The sequence below is a fragment of the Phocoena sinus genome, chromosome 10 (genome assembly GCF_008692025.1).
Source record: "Phocoena sinus isolate mPhoSin1 chromosome 10, mPhoSin1.pri, whole genome shotgun sequence".
In the NCBI taxonomy this organism is placed as follows: Eukaryota; Metazoa; Chordata; class Mammalia; order Artiodactyla; family Phocoenidae; genus Phocoena; species Phocoena sinus.
In genome coordinates this window covers 66,998,254-67,016,887 of record NC_045772.1, presented here as the reverse complement: position 1 = coordinate 67,016,887, position 18,634 = coordinate 66,998,254, and the positions used below count along the sequence as shown (strand labels likewise).

General features: G+C 35.7%; 1 protein-coding gene across 1 annotated transcript in view; it reads left to right on the top strand.

The window, feature by feature from the left end:
• Nucleotides 1-18,634, top strand: part of ARID2 (AT-rich interaction domain 2) — a 170,490-nt gene that overhangs the window by 150,490 nt on the left and 1,366 nt on the right. The window contains exons 17-21 of the mRNA XM_032645432.1: nucleotides 5,226-5,364; nucleotides 5,457-5,542; nucleotides 8,374-8,497; nucleotides 8,587-8,678; nucleotides 18,400-18,634. The exon at nucleotides 18,400-18,634 is cut by the window's right edge and continues 1,366 nt beyond it. Coding sequence (XP_032501323.1) covers nucleotides 5,226-5,364; nucleotides 5,457-5,542; nucleotides 8,374-8,497; nucleotides 8,587-8,678; nucleotides 18,400-18,544 — 586 coding nt within the window. The 3' untranslated portion in view covers nucleotides 18,545-18,634. The remainder of the gene's footprint in view (nucleotides 1-5,225; nucleotides 5,365-5,456; nucleotides 5,543-8,373; nucleotides 8,498-8,586; nucleotides 8,679-18,399) is intronic.

Here is an 18,634-nt window from a genome sequence, read left to right as displayed (position 1 = left end):
TAATCACAGTATAGATTACACCAATAAAGTAATGGTCTTTAGCTTTTAAAAGTTTTGGTACAAAGTGATTTAACCTTCATTGTTTGCTTAGGGGAGTTGGAATCAGGAAACTTGCTCCTAGTAGCCTTATGTGAATAACTTGTTTAGTTTAACCAAACAGCTTTTCACTAGGATAAAAGAAAAAAGGAATTTGGCTGAAAGGGATTTCAGTGAAAGCATAAAAGCTAATCCTGAGCTTTAGCTGCAGTTATTTACGTAATGAGCAGGGGACTAGCCATTATAAATTGTACTGATGATGTAATTGAAAATAATATATATCTTTGAAAGATGGCCAATGACTGAGAAAAAAAGCATCAGATATAGTTACTATAATAAATGTATTAGGTATTAAATTTTGTATCACTTTGTCAAATATTGTAAATCTAGTTTCTATCTTTTGTGAAAGTAACAGGATCAAAGAAAAAGTGTTGTTTCTATTGTTTTTAGTTGGAGTAGCATTTATATTGTTACACTTAAGTATAAGATTCAGTAGAAAGGAAAAGATAGAAGATGCAAAAGAATGGGTAGTTTATGAAGGAACACAATAGAATCCAGTGTATAAGTGAAGGAGTTAACTCTGAAAACAGTGGCTACTTCTGGGTAATATCCAAGGGAAGGAAAGATGATTAATGACAGAAGATTTATTATATAGAAAAAGGAAGTTAAGGAAGCTCTAACAGAGTAACTTAAGTTCCTTCAGTAATCTTTTTTTTTTTTTTTTTTTTCAGAGATATGAAAGTCCCTATACACTAATACAGGTGAAGATGAGCTCTAAAATAGTAAGATTGAGGTTCAGTGTTTAACAGAAGGTGAAAGTTTGGAGCAGTTTCGTGGGGAATGTTTTTAGAAGCAGAAATTAATAAAATGAGTTGTGAGTAATAGTACGAGTCACTTGATAATCGGGACCATTAACTTGGAGGTGGGCTAAATTTTATTGAGCAAAGCTTGACAGTTTGGGAATAGTTGTGGGAAAGATCTCAGAGTAGATGATTAGTCTGGTGGGCTCTTTAAAAAAAAAGAGGTTACCAGTGCCACCACTACAACGACTACTACTAGTAATAGCGATCGTGATGATAATTTATTGTTGGCATACTATTTGCCAAATAATTTTACACGTATCATCACATTTAAGCCCCCCAGCCACCCTGGAAGCTAGATTAACAGTAAGTAAAATGTGTTTCAGAGAAATGTTATTTGCTCATTTCCTCTGCCTGTGGTTGTGTGTGGGGAGGAGGGGAGGCACCCTTCAGATGGTACATGCCAGAAATTATATATTTATTACAACAGTTTTTCAGCAGATGGCAGTAAAGAATCTTAAGGAAGGTATTCTTTAAATTTGTGCAAAGGCACCATATAACCATACTGTGGCAGCAGTATATAAAATTGTATCAGTAACAGACCCAGTCTTAGACTCACAGACATAGAAAACAAACTTAGGTTTACCAAAGGGGAAAGGGCATGGGGGAAGGATAAATATATGTATAACTGAATCACTTGCTGTACACCAGAAACTAAGACAACATTGTACATCAACTATACTTCAATTAAAAAAACAAAACAGACTCAGTTTTGTTTAAAAAACACATATACACAGAGAAGACATAAGCATATATGCCAAAATGTTAGCAGTCTGGATAATTGGATCACAGAGAATTTTTATTTTCATTTGGTTGCTCTTTTGAATTTTTCTGATCTCTTTAAGTGAACATGTTGTTTGTTTTGGGGGACTTGGGGTAGGTTGTTGATGGAAAGGTAGTAGGAAGATTGTTTAGACACACTTGTAAACAGTAGTGACATCCCACTTCATGTCTTATTCTTCTCCATCTCAGAAAAATCCATAGTGTTCTGAAAACTCACTGTTTTGCATTGAAATTACATTTAAGCATTTTAAATCCAGATATTCCACTTAGGGGATTTGGAATCCCTAACTTGTCTCCACCCTCATATGATCACTGTAGCCAACTTCATCACTGTTTTAGAACTTCACCTTGTACCATAGTCAGTCAGAGACTGGTTTGTATGACTTGAACAGTTAGATGAATAAAGAGAAAATAGACTTAGGATGAAGGGAAACATAGAAGGTAAGAGGGAAATAATAGATTCTGTCTTGGCCAGGTAAAGTGAGCACTTAAAAATTCTTGTCTTAAAACCACACACACACAGAGTTTTGTCTATTGAGTAATTTAAATTGATCTAAAGAAATACTAACTTCGTCCTTTTTTCTTGTGACTGGTGAATTCATCAATTTTGTGTATTGTAAATAATTACATGCAATACATGTAATGTATTGCAAAATAGTTTAAAAATAGATACCATTTTGACTAGTGACAAGTAGTAGTATATTTGGATTTTGGTTTGTGTGTCTGTGTGTGTGTAAACAATTTTACTTTTCAATTAATAAATTAATAGTATTTAGGTAAAATCTTAAAAGTACAATAAGAACTGTTTTCTTGTGACAGTTAGTTGCACTCCAGTCATATATTTCATATTAATGAAATCGCATTATGAGTACTGAAAAATAAAAGAAATTCCAAAACTAAAAATGTACTTACTGATTTTAGTTACACAGTAAACTTTTGAAAAAATTACATCCCCATGAGTTATTTATTTTATAACTAGGATTTTGTACCTTTTGACTTCCTTCACCTATTTCACATTCCGCCCTCCCATCTCCTGCCCCTGACAACCACCAGTCTCTTCTCTTTACCGATGAGCTTAGTAGGAGGGTTTGTCTTGTTTTGTTTTGTTTTGTTTTTCTTTTTTTCAGCTTCCACATATTAAGTGAGGTCATAGGGTATTTGTCTTTCTCTGTCTGACAAATTTCACTTAGCATGATTCCCTTGAGGTCCATCCAAGTAGTCTCAGATGGCAAGATTTTGTTCTTTTTTTATGGCTAATATTTCTGTGTGTGTGTGTGTGTGTGTGTGTGTGTGTACCACATTTTCTTTCCATTCATCTGTCGATGGACACTTAGGTTGTTTCTGTATCTTGGCTGTTATAAATAATGCTGCAGTGAACATGGGGATGCACATATCTTTTCAAGTTAGTGTCTTCATTTATTTGGATAAATATCCAGAACAGGAATTGCTGGGTCATATGGTAGTTCTATTTTTAATATTTTGAGAAACCTCTATATTGTTTTCCACAGTGGCCACACCAATTTACATTCTCACCAAGAGTGCACAGGGGCAGGGGTTTTGTTTTCTCCATATCCTCACAAACACTTCTTATTTCTTGTGTTTTTGATAGTAGTCATCTGCACAGATGTGAGGTGATATCTCTTTGTGGTTTTGATTAGTGATGTTGAACATTTTTTCATGTACCTGTATGTCTTCTTTGGAAAAATGTCTATTTAGAACCTTGACCCGTTTTTTAGTTTTTGCTGCTGAGTTGTATGAGTTCTTTATATATTTTGGATATTAATACTGTATCAGATATATGATTTGTAAATACTTTCTCCCATTCAGTACATTGTCTTTTCATTTCGTAGATTGTTTCCTTTGCTTTGCAGAAGCTTTTTAGTTTGATGTGGTCCCACTTGTTTATTTTTGCTTATTTATTTTTGCTTATCATCGGCTTTGTTTTTGGTGTCAAATCTACAAAATCATTGCTGAAGCCTATGTCAGGGAGCTTACCACCTATGTTTTCTTCTAGGCGTTCTATGATTTCAGGCCTTACATTCCAGTCTTTAATCCATTCTGAGTGAATTTTTTTGTATGGTATAAGAGAGCAGTCCAGTTTCATTCTTTTGCATGTGGCTATCCAGTGTTACCAATACTGCTTATTGAAGACAATGTCTTTTTTCTATTATATATTTATCACAAATTAATTGACTATATATGGGTTTATTTCTGGGCTCTCTGTTCTGTTTCATTGATCTATGTGTCTGTTTTTATGTCAATACCATACTGTTTTGATTACTATAGCTTTGTAATATAGTTTGAGATCACGGCACATGATGCCTCCAGCTTTTCATGTTTCTCAAGATTGCTTTGGCTTTTTGGGGTCTTTTGTGGTTTCATACAAATTTTAGGCTTGCTTGTTCTATTTCTATGAAAAATGCCATTGGAATTTTGATAGAGATTGCATTGACTCTGTAGATTGCTTTGGGTAGTGTGGACACTTTAACACACTACACTAGTATTAATTCTTTGAAGCCATGATAGTTTTACAATAAACTTTTGGTAAGTATTTATATAGATGAATATAAATGGTATGAAATATGTCAGTTACAATGATTTTTGACCTTGTCTTTTATAATTCAGTATTTAATTATTTTGATTAAAATTTATTTTAAAATGCCTATCATTTCCTGAAGGAATATTAATTTGAAATATTATATATGTGCTCCACATCAAAAATTGGCTCAAATATAGACACGTTTATCTGGCATCCATAAAAAATTAGATCCTGAGAGAGCTGCCATAAACTTCAAAGCTATTGACTGTATAAATATTTGAGTTACTAATTAGTAATTGAAGTCTTTTAACGTATTCTTTGCTGTCTGGATTCCAGTATTCTTTCATTACCATGTATTCTAATTAACAAGGGAGTATAGTATCTGATTTTCTTCAGGTTTCTGTCCTTGGCCGGATACACTCAGGCCTTTGTATTATTAATATTAAGCCTCAGGGTCTGTGAGTGAATAGGGTGTGATGTTGGAGAAACGAGAGACATGACTTCTTAAACATAGATGGACATACAAAATGTGAATTCAACTAAAAAGTCAGAGTCACCAAAATGTGTAGCCTTTAGATTTTTAGACTGAATATGCTAGAGTTTATTATATGTAATATGAAATCTGATAAATGCTTGAGCAGCTCCTAAAAGTACAAGAGTATGGTATTTGTTTATAAGATAATGTTCTGTTGTGTTTTAAAATGAAATTTTATTTACTTTCAAGAGATTCTTAACTGACCTTCATTGAAGGTAGGGAATTAAGAATGAAACACTAAGCTTAAAACAAATTACCAGAAGTGTTCAGAACAATTGAGTATTTGACTTTAAATGTAAGCAGAAATTTAAAAAATATTCTTTGAAATGAAATGAACTTGAAATTTGTTTGCACTGTTTTGCTTAATATTTCTATACATTGATCTGGAGCTTTTATATTAAGAGAGCAGGTTTTCTGTTTTAAAGAACATATCTAAGTGTTAGAAAACTTCTACTGCTTTTATTTTTTGTAGATGGTTTCAGACGCCCTCACAGGTTTTCTACCATGCAGCAACTGAACATGGAGGGAAGGACGTATATCCAGGGCAGTGTCTTTGGGAAGGTTGTGAGCCTTTTCAGCGACAGAGGTTTTCTTTCATTACCCACTTACAGGTACACTTTCTTAATACTATTTGGTTTGTAACTCATTTGGTTGTGTTAAAGATCTTGATGCATATGTTTTTTACTTCCTCTTTCTCAAAAAGGACAAACACTGTTCAAAGGATGCCCTGCTTGCAGGATTAAAACAAGATGAACCAGGACAAGCAGGAAGTCAGAAATCTTCTATCAAGTAAGGAATCTGAGTTCACTTCCTGTTGCACATAAAAAAAGACAAATCAGGAAACCAGGCAAAACTTAGTAATAAAACACAATTTAGTATATCGGGAGACAGGAAACCTGGGTTGTAGTCCAGCTCTACCATTAACCAGCTATGTATGTGACCCTGTTCAAATTGTGTAAATGCCCTAGGAATCACTTCTCATTTTGGCTGGACCACATGGTCTGTAAGTACCTTGTAGCTCTAATATTTTGATTCCACTTTGTAGACAAGTCATTGGAAGTAATGACATATGATATATGAGAAATGCTTTGTAAACTGGAAATAAATATATGGTTCTTTGTCCTTTGAGAGAGTAGTTGAACATGTACTTGATAACGGCAAAGAGATTTATTCTTACAGCTACTCCTGAGGAGAGGCCAAGGGGGCATGTTGAGGGTCCAATATAAAGTTGTATATGTCACATTTACTATATGGTTATTCATTTACCTATTATTTCATGAACACATACTTGTAGTCAGGTTCTGAGTTAGCTGTAGATTCCAGTAAGGTCCTTATTAGATTTACATAGTATTTCCTGTTCTGTTTCTGAGGCCTTTAGTTGTAAACTCTGTAACCTGAAAAATACAGTCAGCCCTCCATATCCTCAGGTTCGGCATCTGAGGATTCAACCAACCAGGGATCAAAAATACTTGGAAAAAAAAAAATTTCAAGAAGCTCCAAAAAGCAAAACTTGAATTTGCCATGCACTGGCAACTATTTGCATAGCATTTACATTGTATTGGGTATATAAGTAATCTAGAGATGATTCAAAACACACAGGAAGATGTGTGTATGTTATATGCAAATGCAGTCATCGCTCGGTATCTGCCTGGGATTGGTCCCAGGATTTTGGTATCCACAGAGGGTCCTGGACCCAATCCCCCGTGGACACCAAGGGACAACTGTATATTAAATTCTCATAATGTGAAAATAAATTAATTTGTCACCATTTATTGAGATACTGCTGTGTACTGGGCATTATGCCAGACATAGGGAATTCTAAGAACAAGATATAGCGTAACTTCACAGAGTTGAAATTTTAGACAGAGAACCAGAAGTATAGGAACACAGAAGCTGCTCACATACTTTATTCATTCCATTACTGTTTACTTTATTCTCTCCATTACTATTTATTCCACGTGCTAGGCACTAAGGTATAGCACGAGGTATACGTGACCAAGATGTTTTGCTGTTTTCAAGTCTGGAGATGCAATGAGAGGTATAGGTAATTCTTATTATATGGTGTAATAAGTCCTAAAATGAAGATATGCACAAGACACTGTGAGAGCCCACCTAAACCAACCTAGGAGACCAGGGAAGGCTTTCTGGTAGAAAGCACATCCAAACTGAGACCCAAAGAATGAGGAGTAAATAGCTGAGGGTTTCATAAGCCATAATCATGAGTTTGGATTTTACCTTAAAGGCAGTAGAAAGCCATTTTTCTGCCAAGTATCTTTTTCTGTAAATTTTACTGTACGGTTGACCCTCGAACAACACAGATATGAACTGGGAGGATCTACTTATATGCGGATTTTTGTCGCGGTAAATACTACATGCTGCACCATCTGTGGTTGGTTGAGCCCACAGATGTGGAACTGCGGATATGGAGGGCCAACTGTAAAGTTATATGCGGATTTTTCACTGCAGAGAGAGTGGGTACCCCTAACTCCCATGTTGTTCAAGGGTGAACTGTATTTAATTTCTATGTATTATGTAGCCTATAAGCGTCTGTTGCAGTATGTTTGATTTTGCTCAAATTTGGAGGAACTTATATTTGGTATATCAGTTACAATCAATCAAAAATCTTTGTCACTTATACATATAATCTAATAATAATTTTCATCTGTGTCCATATACAGATATCCTTACTTGTAGACATCTATAAGTAGATACAGATAAAAAGTGGTTTACAATTTAAAGATTGCTTTTATGTTAACTTAATATTCAGAATTACTTTACTTATGTAAAAAGGTGCCAGAAATATCCCCACTTTACAGATGCAAAACCTGAAGCACAAAGGGGCAAACTGAACTTGAAAGTCGTGCAGCTGGTTACAGTGTCAGAAATAGGATTTCCTCACTGTGAGCCAGTGCTCTCGCCACTCCTGCCCCACCAGAATACAGCAGATACTGATACAATTTTTCTGCTTGGCGAAGGAAACCTAGAGTAGTTTGAAATCTGATTTTATATAAAATCTACCTCTGCAGTCCCTCCATTCTGTATCTTTCCTAAAGGACAGTAGAGCTATACTGAAAGAATTGATTGAAATTAGTAAATACTGAAGAAAAGTTATGTAACATAGTAATAGTTTGAAGTGTAATAGTTGGCATAATTTTGTATTATTATCATATTAGGTTATCTTTTCCTGGGTGACCTATACATATACCAGTACATTCTCAGGTAATATTATTTTACTCCTAGGTACAGTTTAGCAAAAATAATTTGCAGCTCAAATTGTAGACTAGTCTTTGTTAACATCTTTACATTGCATTCAAAGATGTGAACTTCACAACTTTGAATACTATGTTGTATTTACATATGGGCTGTACCAGAACATCTGTTGTTTGCTTTAAAGTTGATAGATCGGAAAATAAAAGACTTGAAACTTCTCCTTGATACCGAGAGCCCTTATGCCTAGGCTGACACAAGAGTAAATATTACTGCTGGGCCACGGGAGCTTTTACTCACCCTGTATCCAGAGTTTCAGAGTAACCACCTTAGGGGTTGGCAGGTTGGTCATTCGTTATCAGTCTGTCTGCTGCATCATGTTAACAATCTCTTTCTCTCTCTGGTCAATTTAGGCAGCCAGCTGTAGGGGGCACAAGCTCAACTCCTAGAGCACAAAAGGCCATTGTGAATCATCCCAGTGCTGCCCTTATGGCTCTTAGGAGAGGATCAAGAAACCTTGTCTTTCGAGATTTTACAGTGAGTAAGCCTTGAAAGCCTTATCTGTAAGTGTGTGCACGCTGTGTGATTTAGATCTTTATTCTTTTTCTTTTCTTTTCCTTTTTAAGGATGAAAAAGAGGGACCAATAACTAAACACATCCGACTAACAGCTGCCTTAATATTAAAAAATATTGGTAAATATTCAGAATGTGGTCGCAGGTGAGTAATCTGTTTACTGCAGCCAGAGTGAATCTAGATTATTTTACTTTTACCCATAAGTTAATAAGGTTAGATGCCTGCATTTTATTCACTGCTTTTCGCATCAATTTTTGGTATGTCCGAAAGCTTATGTCAAGCTCAGGCCATCATGGATTCTTAAAAGGCAAAAAAATAGAAGTTGAAACAACCAAAAGGTTTTCTTTTAACTTGTTTCGTTAGGTTAAATTTCTTGCTGGTCATAGAATTTAAGTTTATTTTATTTATTTATATTCATTTATTTTGGCTGCATTGGTTCTTCATTGCTGCGTGTGGGCATTCTCTAGTTGCAGCGAGTAGGAGCTATTCTTTGTTGCGTTACACAGGCTCTAGGCACACGGGCTTCAGTAGTTGTGACACACAGGCTCAGTAGTTGTGGCTCGCGGGCTCTAGAGCGTAGGCTCAGTATCTGTGGAGCACAGGCTTAGTTGCTCCGCGGCATGTGGGATCTTCCTGGACCAGGACTCGAACCCGTGTCCCCTGCATTGGCAGGCAGATTCTTAACCACTGCGCCACCAGGGAAGCCCTGGTCATAGAATTTAGAGCAAAAAGTAGATCTACAAGAGAAAACTTAGGAGTTTACTGGGAGGAAAAATGAATTGCTCACTTGAATCATGTGGAATTAGAATGGAATTCAGTTTGATAATTACTGTTTTAATGAAACCATCAAAGCCATACGTGTGCTGAGATTCACTATAATACTCTGAAGTTTTAAAAGTTACATTTTAGTGAACTTAAGAGAAAACTTAGGGTTTTGTAGATCTATAGCAACTGGAAACAATAACTCTAACCCTAGAGAGAGCAAATGGTGGATTTGCCTCCCTTGTCTCCCTTGAAGCTTGAAGCTAATATTCTAGTATTATTCGTCCTCCATCTTCAGCTGACCCAACTCAGGCTCCTTCATTGGGAAGGTGTACTCTGATGCATCTTGCCTTCCAGATAGCGATTTTCTCTCCTAGTCTCTCTCCTCTCACATACTATTAATCGAATCTACCTTGGTTCTCCTCCCCCCATTTTACCTTGTGTTAGGTCTTTAATGATATTTCTTGCAGTAACCTTCCAACTGGACTTTCCAAACATAAAAACAGTGCCATCGATTACAAAAAAAAAAAAGCAATTAATTTAACTATATCAAACTTAAAAGCTTCTGCAAATTAATGATGAATAAAACTAAAGTTTTTAAAAAGTATTTTTAATGACAAAAGTTACTATATTTAGTGTATCAAGTATTCCCACAGAGGAATAAGAAAAATTCTTAACACTCAAATGAAAAATAAGCATAGTTTTTCAGGGAAAAAAAAAGAAATATGAAGGTTTTGTCACTAGCATCTCCCAGCTTCATTCATGAGTTCTTCCTTCCTTTCTCACTGTATTCCCCTCCCCACCCCTCCTTTTGCTACATTTCAGTTTTAGCCAAGCTAAACCACGTGCAAGACGTCTTTCGTGTCTCACTTTTGTACATTTGTTCCAGTGCTATACTGTCCTCCCTGTGTTGTGGCCCATTTAGTATCTGCAAGCCCCCGTGATTCAGCTCAGACGTTGGCTTCTGTGTGCTGCTTTTCCTATGCTGTGTTCCCCTTCCTCACTGAGTTTGTTCTTTATTTTTGTAACATGTCTGTCTTATAACATTTCATCTTACTGTTTTGTAAGTAGTTATTTATGTGGCATTTTTCCACTACTGACCTAACTACAGATTTTCTCTGATTAATCTTTGTAGCCCAATTGCCCAGTACATCAGAAATAATCCCTACTTCCTATTCATCCTTCAAGACTCAACCCAGGTCACCTCTTCCTTTCCTGACATCTCCCTCACTACCTACCCTTGACCTAAGGTGCCCCCCACACATTGCTTTGTTACCACCTTACATGATGAGATCTGTGAAAGCAGGGGTTGAATATTTATTTTTGTTTTTGTGTCCTCAGTGCCTAGCATAGTGTTGGGAATATAACAGTGATTCAATAAATATTTGATTGATAGACAGATGGAAGGGAAGAAGGTCTCAAAATTTCATTTTTTCCTAGAGTTCTGATCTGGAATTTGTGTAGACAGTTGGAATTCTAAAAGTAATTTTATAACTTTTCCCTCACATTCAAATTGTACATTCTTAGGCTTACAGCAAAGCCACTTTGGCTACATCTAATATAATTATTGAACCAGTTTTCATCTTACAGTTTGTGTTTTGTTTTTGATTTTGTTATTTTATTTAACTCTAAACCTTCTAGATGTCTTTTGGCATCTTCAGGTGCTATGATCTTAGAAAAGCAGCAGCATTAAAACAATCCATTAAATTCTTCCCATTCGCCCTTCCAGTCTGGGTTGAAATCCCCATGTAGAACCTCTATCGAATATCTCCAGTAATGAGGAGTTTTGCTAGAGCAGGAGTACTGACAGAATCTGGCAAAACATATGTGAAGAAAAAAGTATAGGAAATCAGGTATTGAAAAAGATAATTCTTTGTTGATATATTTCCTCGTCTCTGGTGGAGTAAGTTAACAGGTGTGATTTCTTTTTTTTTAACTAAAGCAAATTATATTTGCAATAAGAAAATTACAGGTCAACAGGAAGATATATGGAAATTTACTTTCATTCTTACAGTACAGTATACTGAAGAGTATGAAATGTCAGCATTTTTAAAAATTTTAAGTTCAGAATCTGATTGAATAATGTAAACTTTTGGGCTTCCCTGGTGGCGCAGTGATTGAGAGTCCGCCTGCCGATGCAGGGGACACGGGTTCGTGCCCCTCTCCGGGAAGATCCCACATGCTGCAGAGCGGCTGGGTCCGTGAGCCATGGCCGCTGAGCCTGCGCGTCCGGAGCCTGTGCTCTGCAACGGGAGGGGCCGCAACAGTGAGAGGCCTGCATACCGCAAAAAATAAATAAATAAATAAAAATAATGTAAACTTTTAAAATGCAGTTTATCTCTTTTATGACTAAACTTGAGCTTTGGAGAATTGCAATATGTTTCTCCTGTTTTTGTTGTATACCTTTTGTCAGTGTAACACATGGGTCTTATTTAAAAATCAAATGATGCTTTCACTAATAATGAACAATCTGAAAAAGAAACGAACAGTTCTATTTACAATAAATCAAAAGAATAAAATAATCACATTAACCAAGGAGGTGGAAGATTTGTATATTGAGAACTATAAAACATTGCTGAAAGAAATTAAAGAAGATGTAAATAAATGGAAAGACATCCTTTGTTCATGGATTGGAAGACTTAATATAGTTTAGATGTCAATACTACCCAAAGCAATCTACAGATTCAGTGCAACCCCTATCAAAATTTCAGTGACATTTTTGCAGAAATAGAAATATTTGTTCTAAAATTCATATGGAATCTCAAGGAACCTTGAATAGCAAAACTGTCTGGAAAAGGGAGAACAAAGTTAGAGGACTCATACTTTCTGATTTAAAATTTCACTGCAAAGCAGTGTATAATCAAAACAGTGTACTGTCTTTAGTGACATAAAGACAAACATATTAACCAAGGAAACAGATTGGAGAGTCCAGACATATGTGGTCCTTGCATATGTGGTCAAATGATTTTCAGTAAGGATGACAATTCTCTATTCAATGAGGAAAAGATAGTCTTTTCAACAAATGGAGTTGGGAAAACTGGAAATTCACATGCAAAAGAATGAAGTTGAACCCTTACCTAACACCACATGCAAAAATTAACCCAAAATGCATCAAAGACCTAAAAGTAAGAGCTAAAACTATAAAACTCTTAGAAAAAGCTTCATGACATTGGATTTGACAGTGGTTTCTTGGATATGACACCAATGGCACAGGCAACAAAAGAAAACATAAATTGAATTTCATCAAAATTAGAAACTTGTGCATCAGAGGACACTATCAATAGAATAAAAAGACATTCAACAGAAAGGGAGAAAAGAATTACAAATCAAGTATCTGATAAAGGGGTTAATATTCAGACTATGTAAAGAACTCCTAAAACTCAACAACAAAAAGAAAACAAACCAAATCAAAAATGGGCAGAAGACTTGAATAGAAATATCTCCAAAGAAGATAAATAAATGGCCAATAAGCATATGAAAAGATGTTCAACATTACTAATCATGAGGAAAATGCAAGTCAAAACCACAATGAGGTACTACTTCAAACCCATTAGAATGGCTATTATTAAAAACAAACAAACAAAAAATCGAAAACAATTAAGTGTTGGCAAGAATGTGGAAAAATTGGAACCCTTGTGTGTTGCTGATGGAAATATAAAATGGCACAGCCACCGTGGAAAAGAGTGTGGCCATTCGTCAAAAATTAAACATTTCATTCTACCTTTTGGGTATATACACAAAGGAGTTTAAAGCAGGGAGTTGAACAGATATTTATGCACCATTTTCATGGCAGCGTTATTCACAGTAGCCAAAAGGTAGAAGCATCCCACCGGTCCATCAACAGAGGAATGGATAACTAAAATGTGTGTGTATATGCAACGGAATATTACTCAGCCTTAAAAAAAGAATGAAATTCTCATACATTCTACAACATGGATAAACCTTGAAGACATTGTGTTAAGTGAAATAAGCCAGGCACAAAATGACAAATATTGTATGATTCCACTTAAATGAGGTACCTAGAAAGTAGAACAGTGTACCAGCCCCCAGCAGGGGGTTGGGGGAGTGAGGCAGTGGGGGGTTCTTGTTGGTTGTGGGAAGATGAAAAAGTGCTGGCGATGCATGGTGGTGATGGTTGCACAACAGCGTCAGTGTACTTCATGCCCCTGAACTGCACACTTAAAGATGGTTAAAGTAGTAAATTTTGTATTATGTATATTTTACCACAATTTAAAACTAAAAACAAGAACAAAGGAGGGATTTGGGGAAAATGCAGAGTGGCTACTAATGAGTATTTGGTTTCTTTTGGGGGATGATGAAAATGTTCTAAAATTGATTGTCGTGATGGTTGCACAATTCTGTTAATATACTAAATACCACTGAATTATACACTTTAAACAGGTGAATTGTGTGGTATATGAATTATGTCTCAATAAAGCTGTTATAAAATTTTTTTTAATTAAATGGTAAAGCTTATAACAAACTATATAGTCCCCTACTTCACCCTTCCTACCCACATCCAAGGAAGAGCTTTCAACAAGTTGAGCTAATTTTTCTGGTATTTGCCTCCATGTTTCTAAATAACATGTTTATGTTACTATTTCTTAATTTACCTATTTTACACTTTACCTGTTGACTCTCTTTCTATTGAACACTGTTAAAACCTCTCTTCCTTACGCTTTTCATTTCCTCATAATATTGTTACATCTTAATCAGATGTTGTTGTATTGTTTGACGCTGAGCCACGTGCTACTGTTTTACATTTCTTTTTCTCTCTTTGTTTTTGCGGGGTTAATGATTGTCTTGCTTCTTCATTAGCTTTTAATGGGCCTAATGCTGATCTTCCCATATATTTCAATCAGTATCTTTCAAGCCTATGTATAAGCTATCTAAAAAACACAGTTGTTAAACCTCTGTCAGTTCTACATTTTTTTCCCCTTGGAAACTGGCCTTGGTAGTTTAGACAGCTTGCTTTGTAGGCCTGGTACACAGCTGTCCCTGGGAATTCCTTCTATGTTGAAACCTTTTTCTTGAATCCTACTTACTTCTTTTTACTTGAGTTCCTCCCTCATTGTAGTAAGGTATGTCCTCCAATAATTTCAAGGCCCTACCTGTCTGAAAATGTTTTTAGTCTGCCCTTAGTCTTGATAGTTTGGTTAGATATAGAATTCTAGATTGAAAAATCACTTTCCTTTAAAAATCTGAGGACATTGCTCTAATGTCTTCTAGCATGCAGCTTTGCTGTTGACAAGTCCAGTGACATTCTGATTCCCATTCCTTTGTATATCTATTCCCCCCCACCCCCACCCTCCAGAAGTTGTTAGGGTCTTTTTTTTTTTTTTCCAATTTCTGTTATTCTGAAATTTCATGAATGCTGTGTCTTGTTGTGGGTGTTTTTTGTTGTTGCTATCATTGAAGTGGGCATTTCATTTCAGTGGATCCTTTCAATCAAGAGATTCATGTCCTTAAGTAATGGGAAACTTTCTCAAATGTTTCTTTTTATAATTCCCTGCTATCCATTGTCTGTTCCCATTTCTAGAACTTCTGGGTTTTTTTGGATGCTAGACCCTTGTAGAGCGATCCTCTAACTTTCTTTTCTTTCTTAGCTTTAATTTTTGTCTGTTTAATCTGTTTTCTAGAAACTTCCTTGACTTTATCATCAAATCTACTGCATTTTTACTTCATCTGCCATGCTTTAAATTCTAAGACCTCTTTTTAAGTTGTCAGTTGTTGCTATTTTTATAACATCCTATTCATAGAGGATTTGGGGCTTTGTGTTATATTTTAAGAATGAAATACCTGCTAGCTAGTTGGAAGCTCTGGATGCATGACCCCCACGTGTCACTAGTGATTGCCATTTTAGGGTGACCCCCGATGAACCAGTTTGTTTCCTAGAAGCCCCTGAAACGTCAGTCTTCGTAGAGATTGTTTCTCCAGGGAAGAATCTTTGATTTCCTTGCCTTTAGAAGTGGGCAACTTGAAGAAGAGTCCGTGAGGGCATGCACTGTGGAAACAGAATTGGGGGTGGGGTGGGTAAGAGCAACTCACTGGGGTCGAGTACGTTCACTTTCCTTCACGTCGTCTATGTCTCTGTAAGTCCTAACCCTTTCTGGTTTAGTTCCTCCAGAAAATAAATTTCTTTTATTCATTTTGGGAGGGAAAGGAGATAAACTTGCATCAAACTGTGCTATTTTCCTAAAAGCTGATTTGTGTCTTAAATTGTTTTCACTAATGCTACTTACAAATTATTTCTTATCTATTAAGTGCATTAAAGTGACACAATGTTTATCCTTTGTTAAACATTTCAAAAAGATAAAGGAACTTTTGAAATTTGAAATTGAAAGAATATCATTTTATACAACAAAAAAGGCATATTTCATTTTTTATCTAGTGAGTGCTTATTTAATTCTTTAAAACCTCCCAATATAAAAGATATTAATTTATATCAAAAATGAAATGGTTACTTTAAAATCATCCTAGTGATTGAAATGTAGTCTTCCTAGTTTTATCCATGTGACATAAAAATAAAAGAAAGAATACTTTTTAACATGTGACTGTTCATCAGTTTGGAAAATATGATTTTATTTGTTAAGCTTTTGAAAGTAAAGGCTTTTTGCTTTGTCAAAATGTTCATTGATTATAGAGGGGAAATAATTTGATTCCACTTAGTAGGTTATTTTTAAATCGAGTTTTTTATGGCTATTTTTTCTTTTCCAGAAAAAAAATTGTAGACATTTTATAGTTCATTTAAAAATTTGTTAAATAAACTTTTGAAGTAAATCATGCCTAAAGAAAAGTAAAAAACAACAGAAGTGTGAAGCTCAATGAACTGTCACAAAGTGAACCACCGCATAGCCAACCATCCAAGTTAGGAAATTGATCAACACCAGTTCCACGGAGTCCCTCTGAGTGACCCCAGTCTTTACCCCGTCCTTGTCTGTGGGACTACTGTCCTGATCTATAACACCATAGATTAACTTCACTTGATTTTGAACTTTATATAAGTAAAATCGTATAGTATATTTTTTCTTGTGCTAGCTTTTTTTTCTCAACATTGTTTGTGAAATTCATTCACGTTGCATGAAGTAGTACTGTGTGTATATAGCAGTATAAAATTCTGTCGTATGAATATACTCAAATTTACTTTTTCTGTTCGTTTTTTTTTTTTTTTTGCGGTATGTGGGCCTCTCAGTGTTGTGGTCTCTCTCGTTGCGGAGCACAGGCTCAGCGGCCATGGCTCATGGGCCTAGCTGTTCCACAGCATGTGGGATCTTCCCGGACTGGGGCACAAACCCGTGTCCCCTGCATCAGCAGGCGGACTCTCAACCACTGCACCACCAGGGAAGCCCTCCATTCTATTTTTGATGGACATATGGGTTGTTTCCAGTTTGGGACTATTAAGAATAATGCTGCTATGAACATTCTATGAACATTTTTTGGCCATATATATACATATTTTTGTTGAGCTTTTATGAAGGATTGGTGATTTCATTGGTGCTTTATTTTAGTACATAACGCCAAACAATTCCAAAGTGGTTTTATCAATTTACACTCCCTCCAGCAATGTTATGAGAGAGTCTCAGTTGCTCCACATACTTGCCAACATTTGCTATTGTAATTTTAATATTTAATTTTAGCCATTCTTTTGGGTGTGTGGAGTATGTACGTATGGAAATTACAAAAGCAGATACCCTAACAGCCAAAAAATGTATGAAAAGATGCCCAACTTATTAGACATCAATCTCAATTTTTTTAAACAGTTTCACATATTTTTTTTGTTTCACTTTGTTTTGCTATGGTAAAGATGACTACAGTCCCCACATGTTAAATTTTGGCTTTGAATTTCTTTGTTCCTATAAGTTGTTTCCTTATATTGTTTTTCATTCAAAATTTAGAAGTCTTCATCTCCTTCCTTTCCTGCTAGTTCTTTTTACTCAGGGTTATTTAAATGAGGGCACTGAATCTCATGAGTTCTTTGGTAATCTCATGCTTGTTGATTTTTTTTCTAACATTTAATGTGGAAATTTTCACACATAAGGCAAACTTGAAATAATTTTGCAGTGAACACTCATATACCAGTCACCTAGCTTTTACCATTGACATTTTACTGTATGTACTTTATCACGTGTCTACCCATCCTTCCATTTCTGGCTGATTTACCACTTGTCTCCTCAACCCTTGGCATCACTGTCTGTAGACAGTACTCATCTTTATAATTTCTCTTCTTTATATACACAGTCACAGCAATATTGTAATTTGAGGGGTGGAAACTTTCTTTCAAAGTTTATAAATTTTTTAAGAACAGCTTCTTTATGGGGTAATGTGGTATTCAGGTGATAGTTAAGCCAAATGTTGGCCTGGCTTATTTTGTTTCCTAATAAAAAGAAAGAAACTCATCATACCTACAATATAATTTTTATTTTCAAGTCATCTCTTAAAAGCAGCCATTTTGTTCCTCTCCAGCTGTTTTCTGACATGATCTGAATTTTTATTTTATTTTGCCAAGGACACTTAACATGAGAGCTACCCCCTTAACAAATTGTTAAGTGTACGTTACTGTTGACTGTGGGCACAGCGTTGCTCAGCAGGTCTCTGAGCTTTTTCATCTTGCTTAACTGAAACTTCATGCCTGACGATTAGTAGTTCCTCACTGCTGCCTCCCGCCACAGGGAGGCAAACACCATTCCACTCTTTGATCCTGTTTATGAATTTGACTATTACAGAGGCCTGATCTGAATTTTCTAGACGCATGAATGAGGCAGAATACAGAATTATGATGGGTGGTCTCCCTTATTCAGAAAAGTACCGTGGAGAAAAGGCAAACAGACTCGTTGCCTAATTCTGCCACTACTATTTAACTAGCTAGAAAGTCATTTCAGTTTGGGGTGCCTCAAGTTGGCCTCAGTTTACTCATCTGTAAATTGAATGGGTTAAACGAGTTGTTTCCCAGATCCCTCCTTCTTCTTCTGCAATGCTGTATTAACATTTACTGAGTATGGAACTTTGTATTGTTTTTTCCTTAAACTTTCTAAATTTGCAAAATCCATAAGGAGTCATCATTGTGACCTTGGATACTGACGAACTTCTATATGTTTTTTTCCAGATTGTTAAAGAGACATGAAAACAACTTATCAGTGCTAGCCATTAGTAACATGGAAGCTTCCTCCACCCTTGCCAAATGCCTTTATGAACTTAATTTTACAGTTCAGAGTAAAGAACAAGAAAAAGACTCAGAAATGCTGCAGTGAAAAATAATTCCACTTCTATAGTGGGGACTCAAAAACAGTCAGATACATTTCACATACTGTTACTGAAGAAAGCACCAAGTCTTAATGGAA